The 13531-nt window shown below is 38.7% G+C and overlaps 1 protein-coding gene across 1 annotated transcript in view; it reads right to left on the reverse strand.

The window, feature by feature from the left end:
- Positions 1–5853: 5853 nt before the first annotated feature.
- LOC149554881 (putative phosphoribosylformylglycinamidine synthase, chloroplastic/mitochondrial) overlaps positions 5854–13531 on the reverse strand; it is a 308229-nt gene continuing 300551 nt past the window's right edge. Inside the window, exons 28-31 of the mRNA XM_089828894.1 lie at positions 7885–7950; positions 7630–7806; positions 6970–7521; positions 5854–6825 (exon numbers count right to left, since the gene is read on the reverse strand). Of these exons, the coding sequence (XP_089685020.1) occupies positions 6247–6825; positions 6970–7521; positions 7630–7806; positions 7885–7950 (1374 nt within the window). The 3' untranslated portion in view covers positions 5854–6246. The remainder of the gene's footprint in view (positions 6826–6969; positions 7522–7629; positions 7807–7884; positions 7951–13531) is intronic.

Genomic DNA, 13531 nt, shown 5'->3' on the forward strand with positions numbered 1-13531 from the left:
AAAAAACTCTCTGCGACATGTATTTAAGAGGCTCTTGTCCGGCTGCAATTTCTTTTTGTTTTTCCTTTGGCTTATTTTCTCGTGAAACTTATTTATTTTATTTCCCAAGCGGTTCCGTTTGTGGAACACTTCGTGTCCATGTCCATGAGACACAAGTGTTCATGGCCACACGTCCGTGAGACACTTGGTGTCGTCCGCAGCCGCGCGTCCACAAGACACTTCGTCTTCTTTTCCCCTTTTTTAAAAAAAATTTAAAATTAAATTTTTAAAAGGTTTTTAAAAAAAAAAAAATCACCTGAGCTCGATTTGGCGATTATTTCTTACTTCACCTCCTTGTCGCTCCTGATAAATTTTTAACTTCAACCCCTTGATGGCCTTGGGAACTTCGCGTTCGTCCAAGGTCCATAGTTTTTTATGGATCCATTGTCGCTGACTTCTCTCACCTTATAAGGTCCAAGCAATTTAACCTTGAATTTCCTTGGTTTTATCTCGTTGTGGCCATTGTACCGAAGCACGAGTTGGCCTAGCTGGAACCTCATTCTTTTCAAGTGTTTGTCATGCCATGCCTTTTGATGGGTTTGCACCACTTATGTCGCCCATTAAGTTGTTAATCTACTTTCATCCAATTTTTTCAACCGATATAGACATTCTCATAAACTCTTCATATCTCTGAGTCTATTGTCAATTGCTATATGTAGACTTGGGACCATAAATTCGGCTAGTACCACAACTTCTTGGCCAAACATCAACTGGAATGGCGTCTATCCATTTGTGACTTTGAATGTGGTATTGTGAGCCCACAACACCAAAGGCAACTTTTCCTCCTAGTCTAGCCTATTCGATGCTACATGATTTATATATATATATACAGGTTCCAGTAGTCTCCAATAAGTATGTTCCTATGATTCTCCGCGTCCCTAAGATTGGTAGCCTCTACTGTCAGGTCTTCATATCTTATTTATTATCCTTCAAAGCAATGGGCAGGACTCTCATTGATCTCCACGTTTCCTTCTTTGTATTCCACGAACTGTGGTGAAAATGCCTCATTATCTTCAGGTTCTTCAATGCCAAGCATGTATGTGTGGAAAAGTTTATAGTGTTCCATCTACCAATGAAAAAGTCCATTCAGTGAACTTATCTTCTGAACACTCCTCCAACTCTAAAACGCCTTTGTCATTTGAATTCATTCTTCCTTCATCACTTCAATGCTCTTTGTCTGACTTGGACTCCGAGAACGAGGGCATTTCTTCACTTACCATTTGAGTTCGGAGTTCAATCGCAAACTTCCACCCTTCACTCTCCATTGACAGGATATTGTTCTTCCAGTTATGATTTACTTTCGTGGCCACTAGCCATCCTCTTCCAAGAATGGTGTCATATCCCTTTCTGTTCAAGGGGATTATTACGAAATCTAGCAGAAATGGTTGTGTCCCGATAGTTACTTGTTAGGCCACAAAGTCCCCAAGAGTTTTATCCCCTGTTGGTCGACATCGAGTAGGTTGAATATGGACGGCCACAGGGTAGGCTTTCCCAATTTCCTCCACGTCTCCTCGGGAAGAACATTCACCCGGACTCACTATCCATGATGGTGTCCATCCAAATGGTTCCGAGGATTCCCATCTTGACCACCACCATATGACAGTCGTTGCTTACTATCAACGACATGTGATCTATCGCCAACTCCTAGTACTGTTGGTTGTCCTTTCATCTCTGATGTGTTTGCATAGGTATTGAATAATGGCATCCTGAGTACAATGGTGTCTATCAAGATGGCTCTGGGGATTCCCATCTCGACCACCACCGGATGACGGTTATTGCTTATTGTCAACAACATGGGATCTATTGTTGACCCTCCTAGTACTGTTCGTTGTTCTTTCATCTCTGACATGTTTGCATGGGTATTCAATAATGTCGTCCTAAATTGCAGTAGTACTTGTAATAGATCTTGAACTCTAACGGGCACCTCCATTTGCAGAATTTGATTGACCAAGTTGTTCTCTCCCTCCGATCACCGAGGGACATCTTTAATATCCTTCGTAGCCTTCATTTATTTTTCTACATCCTCTCATGCCTCCCTCAGCCTTTGCTTCTCCGTGCAAGGGTCAGGATACGTGGTCTACTTAGCCCAGTTGCAAGTTATGACTAGAACTTTTTCTTCGTCGATGTTAATGAGATTTACTTGTTTCGGGCAATTAGCATCTTCGTAATCTCCTAGACCACACCATCGACATAATTTTTGTGGAGTGTCGTTCTTTGGACACTCTCTGGCGATGTGGCCCCACTGGTTACATGCTCGGCATTGGATTATTGGCCTTCCTTTGGAATCATATTGTATTCGATTTCTATTGTCATTGCTACCCCATCCTCCTCGGCAGTTGTTCTGATAGCTACCGGATGTTGCATTATTGTTTCCTTGGGTCTTATTGTTTGTGCCAGACGTAGATGGTTGTTCCAATGTGAACAATATCTGTTGGCTCCTAGTCTTCATGTTGAATGGACATTCCTTTGTAGAATGCCCTATGACCTAACAAATATCACACATCGCCTTTTTGGGACACGCTCCTTTTGAATGACCCTTCTCTTTGCAATCCGTGTACCAAATTTCTCCTTCCTCCATGCAGCCACCCATTCCCATCATGGATTTGAATTCCTTGCACATCCACTCTTAAGTTTTTTTGGAGTGCCTACACTTTCTTATTGGGCTCCTCCTCGTTGTTAGTACTGCTTCCCTCGTCGGAGGATTCATCTCTCGAAGGATGATGAAGATTTACTTCTCTTCTTCTTCTTCTTTGTTGTTTTGCTTTCACTTTCTAGATTTAGAGCACGGTCATATGCATTGGTGTATGACGTGGGCAAAATTATCTTAATTTTTCTTCTTAAATGCCCAGCGGAGGCCTTTTACAAACTAACGTTTCTTTAATTCACTCATCTGTTGAGTACCCATCTAGTTAAGAAGATCTTTAAGCCTTCAATTATAGGCTCAAACAATGTCCTTCCCTTGTTTGTAGTTGTAGATTTCTGCTACAACCTCGTTATCATCTTGCAGCAGTCAAATTTGTGCTTGGAATTCTTTCTTCAGATCATCCCATGTGGAGATCTTTGCTTTGTCCATGTCGGAGAACCAATCCACCACCACTCCCAGTAGGCTGGTGGAAAATTGGTTCAACCATTCATCTACATCTGTGACCGAATTGACAGTCCATATTGTTTTGCACGTACGACAATGCCTCACGGGATCCTCCTTCCTGTCACCTATGAACTTCAAGAGTTTTTGCTTTTGAGACATTGTGTTTCTTGCTCGTTGATTACCACTACCACTAGATCGTGTCGTCGTACTATTCGAAGTTGGTCCTGGCAAGTTACTCTGACCACCGTGCAGTGCTGCTTTGACACTTCCTCTTGCCCCGGTGTCTTTTGTCGACCTCGCCTCCTCTCCTACTTCACGATTTCCCTCTCGTAGTGGTGTACGTGATGAATGTAAAAATTGCTCCTTTGTCTTCTCAAGAACTACTAATCTATGTCAAGTTTCCTCCAGCAAATCCTCGTTGCTTTGTCCCCGTCGTTCTGGTGAACTGTGGCACCCTGCGTTGGTTCCTGATAACCTCGCTACGACCACCATCATGGTGGAAATCGCATGCATATCATCCCACACACTATCTTTTGTAACCGTGTTCTTTGTGGCTTCCCTCCATATGAAAGTTTCCAGACCTATGCGATACAAAATGTGAATGTTCTACGCTGCCTCGTGCTCTCCTTCAAAAATTTATGTTTTGCCATTGTCATTTGTCTTCCAATTGTCTTGTACTGTTCTTCCCATTTATCTTCATCCCTCCATACTCCTCTAAATTTGAAATGACAATGACACCAAATGTTTAGCCCGTGGCGAACAAGAAAGAAAACATATAATCAATGCAAAATACTATTCATTATCAAATGCTATTCCGTACACAACAATGATATTCCATACAATGATAATGATACTGATATTGATAATGATACCAAAATACATGTGTTTACGACATTTATAATGTCTGAAACAATGTCAATGAAACGACACAACCATTGCCGCACCGGTAACTGTCTAACTACCCTTTTTGCCGAACAATAGAACTTAAGAGAGTAAGAAATGCTAGGAGGGACCATTAATCACCTCTACTTAACAACATGTTTTCATGTAGAAGCAATTTATAAAGCTCAGATGGGTGAAATTAAGGTACATTACGTGTGAAGAAATGATTAAAAGAGCAATATTCACCAGAGTTGAGTTCGTAGATTCATGTATGACTATTTGATTGGAGGTTCCCAATTACTTTGAAAAGATTACAACGTACAATATTTTAAAAAGAATAAATTAGATTTGTGACTACTCTTTATACTTGAAAGAGTAACAATATGAGTAAAAAATTATTTAAACTCTGATAAATAAAACTATTATTTGTATAGAATTTTAATTTTCTATTTATAAACACCCACTCTCTATTCACATCAAAGAAACATATATTCAAATGTCATAGGGGACAAAATTCAATAATTGAGCATGTTCTAACAACTACGATTCGATGTCCAATTATTTTTTTGACGCCATTACACCAATAACTACGACTTCAAAATTATTGCTTCTATAAAGACTATCCATAATTGAATGAAATGTATCCCTTAATTCCAAAAAACAATTAAATGAAATGTATCCCTTAATTCTAAAAACAATTAATCATGTGATGTTACATTAGTACACCAATAAAAACATAAAAATGCACAAGGATCAGTCACTTCCTTTTGTTTGTGATTGTTTTGGACATCTTGGGCAAACACATGCTAAGATTGCATCATATTTTATGTTGTGCCCCCGAAACCTTAGTCATAAGCTTATTGTGAAAAATTTGGAGTGATTTGAAATTTCCACAAAGATTCTAAAAGTGCAAAGTTAAGGTGTTTCATTAGAGGGCCCTTTTCCCCTATATAGTTAGTTGGAGTAACTCAAATCTATCCACATTAAGCAAAAAGAGATAAGTTTAATTTATGATACATAGGCTCACTTTAATCTCAGAGTTCTAAAGTCCAATATTTAACATTCTTTTCAACATTCCATGGGCCATTAAAGAAATTTATCCTTTTAAAAACAAACTAAATAAAATAATGGGAGTTCTCAAACAAATGATGCAAATCTGCTTTCAACCAATCTAATTAACATAAACACATTTAGAATCAAAAAATAAGATTCCATGGCATCAATAAAGTAAAATTACCTTTTTGAAAGTTTAACAATGTGAGTTAAGGACAGTGAGATCTTAAACAGAACCTGTAAATCCAAGGTTAGGAAATCCAACCCACCCAAAAACCTTATGTATCCTATCCATGGAATATAGGAACCAACAATATCATAAGCAATAATAGACTGAAAGTAATTTAATTGTGAAGAATATCCTACAATTCAACATGGGAAATGAATTAGTTATAATGTTCCATCAAAATTTCACTGTTGAATTAGTTATAACGTTCATCAAATTTTCACGCTTGTCTGATCAAAATCTAACTATGACCATTAAAGACAAAATAATGCCGTATAATTTAATTGAAAAGTACATGAATTAAAAGTCTGTTCCTACCAAAGATGTATATACAATATATTCATGTTCCATGGGTGTCGCCAGAATGATTAAAGACATTTTGATATGGTGTGTTCATGCTCCATATAAGATTGTCAATGTCAATTGTTTGTAAAGGATGTTGTAAGAAATATTTGGTCCAACACGACAGAGAGAACTACATAGCTAGATTAAAATAATGCACCCATTGCAATGGTGTAACCCATGTTTTGGCAGGTAAACACATTTAATCAATCAAAACCAAAGATTGCCATAATATGGATTACTTATATCCGCATCTCAAGAAATATCCAAATCAATGAATATTATTTCAAGTCTCTAAAGAATCATAATAAATAGTCACATATTGTTTCTCCCAAACCCAAATCAAGATATCGATTGAATTTAGTTTACATAATTATGCTGGAAATACCTCATCAGGCATTTGTCACTGCATCTTGACAGCATAAACAATTGTGTAAAGGTGTTTCAATTCTATTATCATACAAGTATTCAAAATTTGACCAAACTGCCTAAAACGAAATTTACTGATATTCATGTACTACCAAAGACTTTGAAAAACTGTTACAATAGGTTCCTGAGAAACTCTACAAAATTTTGTAATTTAAGTTGGCAAAAATCAATTGAATGGTGGAGTGCTTCATATTTCATCACACCATTCCCGTGCATTCTGAAACATCCTTAACCAAGGGCTTGGACCCTTTGGGTCTAGTTCCCATTCCCTAGGATACCATGGGAATTGCCACATGAGGAAGCAACGCTCAGGGTGTGGCATAAGAGCTAGATGCCTTCCACTTGGTGAACATAAGGCTGCAATTCCATGTGGTGAACCATTAGGGTTGAAAGGGTATGCCTCAGTTATGTACCCATCATCATCACAATACCTAATTGGTGCTAAATTTGATTCTTGTACTTGGTTCAGTACATCTTTATCGGGAAAGAATGCTCTTCCTTCTCCATGTGCAGCCCAAATGCCAACTGTAGTGCCCGCCATGCCTTTCAACATTATTGAAGGGGAGTCATCTATTTTCACAGAGATAAACCGACACTCAAAACGACCAGATTCATTATGGATGAACCGAGGTTGTGAGCTGTCACCACCGGTACCAAATACTCCTCCAACTTCCTTCCCAGGTACCCAGCCAAGAAGAGCCATCAGCTGACATCCATTACACACTCCAAGGCTGAATGTATCTGGTCGCTCATAAAATTCTTGAAACTGCATGGTTAGATTAGACTTGTCAGTATTTGTTTACATCGATTGACTGGTTTAGTTTTGCCTATTACAACTGACTGACTGCATATGCTAACCCAATGGAAAAAATAGATGATTTGAACATATATATGAAACACAAACAGTTACCTGTCGAAGAAGAGAATCATTAAATCTTATTGTAGCGGCCCATCCTTTCGCAGAGTCCAACACGTCTGCATAACTAAACCCTCCAACAAAGACTATTCCTCTAAAGTTTTCCAAAGTGACTCTGCCTTTCAAAAGATCTGACATTGAAACATCCCAAGGTTCGAAGCCAGCAGCCAAAACCATAGCTGACATTTCCCTATCACCATTACTGCCTTCTTCTCGAATTACAGCAACCATTGGTTTTGATTCTAATTTCATGTACTTTTCATCTGTACCACTAGGAACAAATGACAAGTTCCAAGCAGGTGTATGCCGGCCTTTCACTCCATCTTGTTCAATCTGTACGCATGATTCCAATCTCTGTAATCGTTCCAGCATAAAACTTGTCTCTTCCCACAGATCCCTAAGATATGGTGTTGTTTTGCTAAGCTGTAATGTCCCATCAACATAGACCTCTATAACAGGAGATGTTGTAACTTGTCCAATGTTTTCAAAAATGATACCTGCTGCTTCAAGTTTCTTTCTAACAACATCAAGATTACCACTGCTAACCTGTTCATAGCAACAAAAAAAGGATCAGATACAAATCTGCTATTCGAAGTATAGTTTTGAAATGATATATTTATCTTCCTATTATAACGAATAGCTGCTCTTGCTGACCTCAAAGACAAGGCCAAGTTCTTCTGCAAATAGCGCTTCAAATAAACTGGCATTTTTTGAGCTTAAATCAACTTTTATACCACAGTTTCCTGCAAATGCCATCTCTAGCAAGGATACAACAATACCACCATCACTGATGTCATGACCAGATGAGATAAGATTTTTGCTCAGCAGTTCCTACAAACAATATCAGCAGGATTAGTCAATGAACCATTTTCACTTAACACAAAAGGTGGATGACAGTAAGACCCTTACTTGGCCCATGTTGAAGACTCTCTCTAGATATGAAACATCATCAAGATCTGGGCAAATGTTACCTATCTGTGCTGAAAAGGAAAAAGTTAGCATTTACAGCAAATGAACATCGATTTCAAAAGCCCATTAAATTTATATCTAGACATAATGTTAAAGGCATCAAATCTGTCAATTACCATATTATATGATCTATTTATTTTTTAATTGAGGTGTTAAAGTGGATGAATATCTCTCTAGTTGCACTTAAGCTACAAATCCCGAACTTTCAGGAAAAAAAATTCTAGTCTTCCAAACATTACAAAAATTGGAAATTTGACTGCGAATGTGCTTGCCAAGAAACCAGAACTTGTAAATTATCTTTCATAGTTCCTCCTATACATAATATAAAGTAGAACTGATAGTCAAATTTTGCATACAATGAACAATATAAACTGGAATCCACAGCATCATAATGCATCAGTGAACCCCAGGAACATGTACCCTCTAATTCCCCAATGTTCTTGGAATGGGGAGGCACTAGGGACATGGGGACGGCATTCTGGCATCCCTAATAGCACCACCACAAACTCCGCCCACAGCTGGAAACACAGGGATGTTCCCGCACTCTCAGAACGCTGAAGGGATCACAGCAACAACCCTCAACATTCCAATACGCCTTAGGCATATGTGGGGCCCATCTATTGTCTTTTATTTCTTCAAAAGGCTTCCAAGTTTCATTTCTATTCACATTTACTGTTCTATTTGTTTGCAACAGCAAGAAGAGTAGAGAGCTGAGAAAAGGGTGATTGGGGGAATGAAAAGACGATTGGAAGTGAAAGATTAGTAACAAGGAGCAAGAAGAAGATGAAGGTTCTTCACCTTGTTGCAGAGATTTTTCAAGAAAAAGGTTAAGGTTTTTAACTAATTTTTTGTTTTATTATCTGATTTTCAAATCAATGTCCATAGTTTTTACATTTTTTGTTGTTTCATTTTCTGAAAGTTATTTCATTTCTAAATTCTTGTTCTTTCATTTTCAAAATTGTGTTTTACAATTTAAATTTTCAATTTGTTAAAAAATAGAGTATTATATTTTTAATTTTAAAGTAGGGCACAGGCTGAAACTATGTGTTTACGGTTTTATTTTTTTCATTTTGTGAAATCAGTGCCAAAATGAGCTTCCCCAATCATGAAATGAGCGGATGAGATAGAAACTCTTCTCATAGTGCAAGCCAATCAAAATATGAACCTAAGCATGTTGATGAGACTAATGAGAAGAGTAAGCATGGGTCAAATCCAGAAGGGCAAACTAGTTTTGTAGCTAGATCACCATCTGCTACTGGTTGCCCCTCCACACTTTTGGTAGTCCAGGCTAGGGGTTCTTATGATCCCAAATTTCCTCTCAGACAGTTAACAACAAGAATAACAGCCCCAACGCCATTAGTTAGTGACACAAGGAAATGGAAATGCAACATTTGTGGTACATAATGGTTTGGGAGCATCACTACAGTTAATATACTCCTCTTTTGGCCAGAAAAAGGTGCAAGAGCATGTGAATTTTTGGAGGATAAAAATTTGCATTACAGAATTGAGTTCAACAAGCTTTGGGGTGTTACAAACTTGGGAATTGCAATGTCTACTATCTTGTCTAGTAGGAAACAAATTCAGTCTATTCAACAGCATGAGCAACAAATATTGTGGCAGCCACATATTTCTACTCCTAGATTGTATCAGAGATCAACAACACTGTTAGGGGCAGCCTTAGGACCTTCATCCACTTATAGTGCTATGGCTGAATCACAACAAGGCAAGCAGAAACACAAGGTGCAAACTAAAAGTAAACCCATAGCTAGTTTCTTTAATGTGCACTTGAGAGAGCGATAAATGATTCCACTGTCAAGTTCTTTTTTGCCAATGGCATCCTATTTCACGTAGCTCAATATCCTTATTACAAGGAGATAACATAGATGATGACAAAAGGGGGAGGACCATCAACTATGCCACAAGGGGGAGCACAAATTGAGGACTAAGACCATGGATAATGTAATGGACACCCTGGAAATGCCCAAAAACTAAACTGCTGATAGGAATTTTGTTAAACAGTTTGCATTCAACTCCTTATTCCTCCGTTTACTAATTTAACCCCTTATGACTTCGGAAATGAGATATTTATATTGTTTTCTTGCATGGAATTGAAAATCACTCAACACGAACAAAAAGAAAGTACAATAATATGCAGATTGGAAATTGTATTACTGCTGATATGATGTTATTTTCAGAATTTAATAAAATCGGATATGGGCAGATTATCAACTCACTAATTGTTCCAATATTATTGACATAATGCTGCAGCAAATGTTATTTAAACTTGCCGCTACAATGACGTGAATAGTGCCGCATGAACACTACCCACGTGAATAGTGTTGCTACAGTATTTTGTCTTTCAAACAGTCCAATATCTTCATAAAATCATTCCCTCAAAGTAACATAAGCATCGGATGAGTAATGAAGAAGATATGAGCAAAACATCAAATCTACCTGTCGCGAGAAATGCACCCAATTTGCCTAATAATGAAGCTGATAACAATGGATTCCAAAGGCCAAACCCCAAGGGAATGACATCGAGAATGTCACAAGAGAGGATAGACATCCTCAATGCCAAGAACGGATATGCAACTCACACATCAATTTTCTTCTCACAGTCAACCTTCCGAATGAAGCCACTAATACTCTCTTTTATTCTTTCTCCAAGGGTCAATTCAACTCACATGAGCAATGTGGGATAAAAGATGCGCAACATAAAACATATTAAAATAATCACTTATGTTTCCCTTAGGCGCCCGTTTTGATTTGCACACATTCCCATAAAATTTAATATTAAAGTAACACTTTAATATTTTACGACTAAATTAAATGTTACTTTAATAATACTTTAGGCATAAAAATATATTAGCTATTAAACTCAACAAGCGATAGCTCATTGGAAAGCTCTCACTAAAGAGTATCAAATCCAATCACCAATACTAGCCTCCCTTTTGTCCTGCTTACTAAAAATAGTAAGCATGCCTGAGACTAAGTAAATCAACTCCGTTTTGGGCCAAAACACTCTAAGATCCCTTTAAACACTTTGTTAGCCCTTGGGACCATGTAGAACTAGGCTAACACACACACACACACACACTTGGTCGACTGCTAAAGTAGGGACATTACAGTCTACCCCCTTGAAATTGCTTGTCCTCAAGCAATCTTAGTTCAACCTGCTGAATAACCTGCTCACTCTCCCATGTAGCATCCTCCCCCGACAGGTCTTTCCATCTGACCAAATACTCCTTCACTACCCCAGTTCTACATTTCCTTCTCGAGTGTCTAGAATAGCCTCAGTTACTAACACGAGCTTCCCCTCCTCATCCAAAGAAGGTAACTCTGTAAAAGAAACTACACTCTAACCAATGGCTTTCTTAAGCCTCGACACATGAAATACATTGTGCACTTGACTACCCTCTAGAAGCTCAAATTCATAGGCAACTTTGCCCACTCTACAAATCACCCTATAGGGATCATAAAATCTAGGCTTCAGTTTCTCTACTCCTCTCCTCTTGAGCGATGACTGCCTATATGGCTGTAGCCTCAAATACACCATATCCCCTACCTCAAAATTGCACTCTACCCTATAGTGATCAGCATACAACTTCTACTGATTTTGAACCTGTTGTATGTTCTCTTTGAGCACTCTCAGGATATCTTGACTATCTTGGAACAAGTCTTTGGCTTTGGGCACTTGACTGTTCCCCAAAACTTAATCCATGAAGTTGGGTGTTTCATACCCATACAATGCCATATATGGAGTCATCCTGATGGTCATGTGATATGTGGTATTGTAACAATACTCCCCCATATATAACCACTTGACCCACGCTCTCTGCTGTGCAGTCACATAGTTTTGCAAATAGCCTTCCACCCATTTATTTATTGTCTCCATCTGCCCACCTATCTGAGGGTGGTAATTCATACTAGGTGTAAGATCTATACAACACAACTTGAACAACTCCTGCCAAAAGGCGCTCATGAACTTGCTCTCCCTGTCACTAACAATAAATCTCGATATCCCATGCAACCTGAAAATCTCTTTGAAGAATAAATCTGCCACCTGAGTTGTTGTATAAATAGAAGGAATAGCAAAAAAGTGAGCAAACTTTGTCAATTTGTCTACCACCACATAAATACAATCTCTTCCTTGCAATCGTGGAAAACCAGTGATGAAGTCCATAGAAATACTTTCCCATTTGTTGTCCAGAATGGGCAAGAGCTGTAGTAAACCTACGGGAAATGTGTGCTCTCCCTTATTCTGTTGACAAACTACACACTCCCTTACATACCTCTAAACATCATCTTTGAGCCCTTTCCACGAGAACCCCTCTTGGATCTACCTATAGGTCTTGAAGACCCCTGGATGCCCAATTGTAGGTGCATCATGAAATGCCCTCAAAATCTCCTCTCTAAACTATGATGTAGGAATCAAATAAACCCTGTCCTAAAATCTGATCAACCCATCCAACACTGCATAACCGTCATCTTGAATGGTGCCCGCAACTATCCCAGAAGCCCAATCATCTCTTGCATACTTCGTTACAATTCGATCTCTCCAATCTCTTGAAACCTCTACCAGAGAACATAAGTGAGGTCTCTGAGTTAAATCATCAGCCACCACATTTTTATTACCTTTGACAAACTCTATATCAAAGTCATAAGCCTGCAATTTAGTAACCCATTTCTGCCACCAATCATTAAGATCATGTTGGCTCATGAAGTATTTAATACTATTGTGATAAGTTTTGATCACAAAATGCCAACCTACCAAATATGATTGGAATTTGGCCGATGCATGCATTATAGCCAACATTTCCCTGTCGTAGATAGAATAACTCCTCTCAACTCTTTGGAGCTTCCTACTCTCAAATGCAATGGGGTGTCTCTCCTGCATCAATACTGCTCCTATCTTGTCTCCTGAAGCATCACATTGAAGTTGTAATGGCTTCGTGAAATCAGATAGAGCTAGAACCAGACAAGATGACATCACCTGTTTGAAATGGTCAAAACATCTCTACACTACCTCTGTCCATGTGAAGGCTCCTTTCATGGTGAGATTTGTCAAAGGTGTGGCAATCTGTGAGAAACCCCTATCAAACCTCAGATAAAAACCACATATACCAAAGAACCCCTTGAGCCGTGTAAGGTTTGTGAGAGTAGGCCAATCCACAATAGCACTAATCTTTTCAAGATCAACCTAAACACCATTAGCACTAATAATATGCCCATAATATGCCCAAGGTACAGGAGCTTGGTATGCCCAAGGTACAGGAGCTCGGTTATGCCAAACTCGCATTTTGATTCCTTGGCATACAATGACTCTATCCAAAATAGAGAACAATCCTCCAGATGCTGCAAGTGCTCTTCCCAGGTCTTACTGAAGACCAAGATGTCATCAAAGACGATCAAGATGTCATCAAAGAAGATCAAAACCAATCTCCTCAATTGCCCCCTGAACACTTGGTTCATACAACTGTGAAATGTGGCAGGTGCATTGGTTAGCCCAAATGGCATAACCATAAACTCGAACTGGCCATAGTGACATCGAAAAATTGTCTTCTCAATGTCCTCTTCTCTCATCCTG

The sequence above is a fragment of the Cupressus sempervirens genome, chromosome 5, assembly GCF_028749045.1.
Source record: "Cupressus sempervirens isolate cs-2001-9-10 chromosome 5, ASM2874904v1, whole genome shotgun sequence".
Lineage (NCBI taxonomy): Eukaryota > Viridiplantae > Streptophyta > Pinopsida > Cupressales > Cupressaceae > Cupressus > Cupressus sempervirens.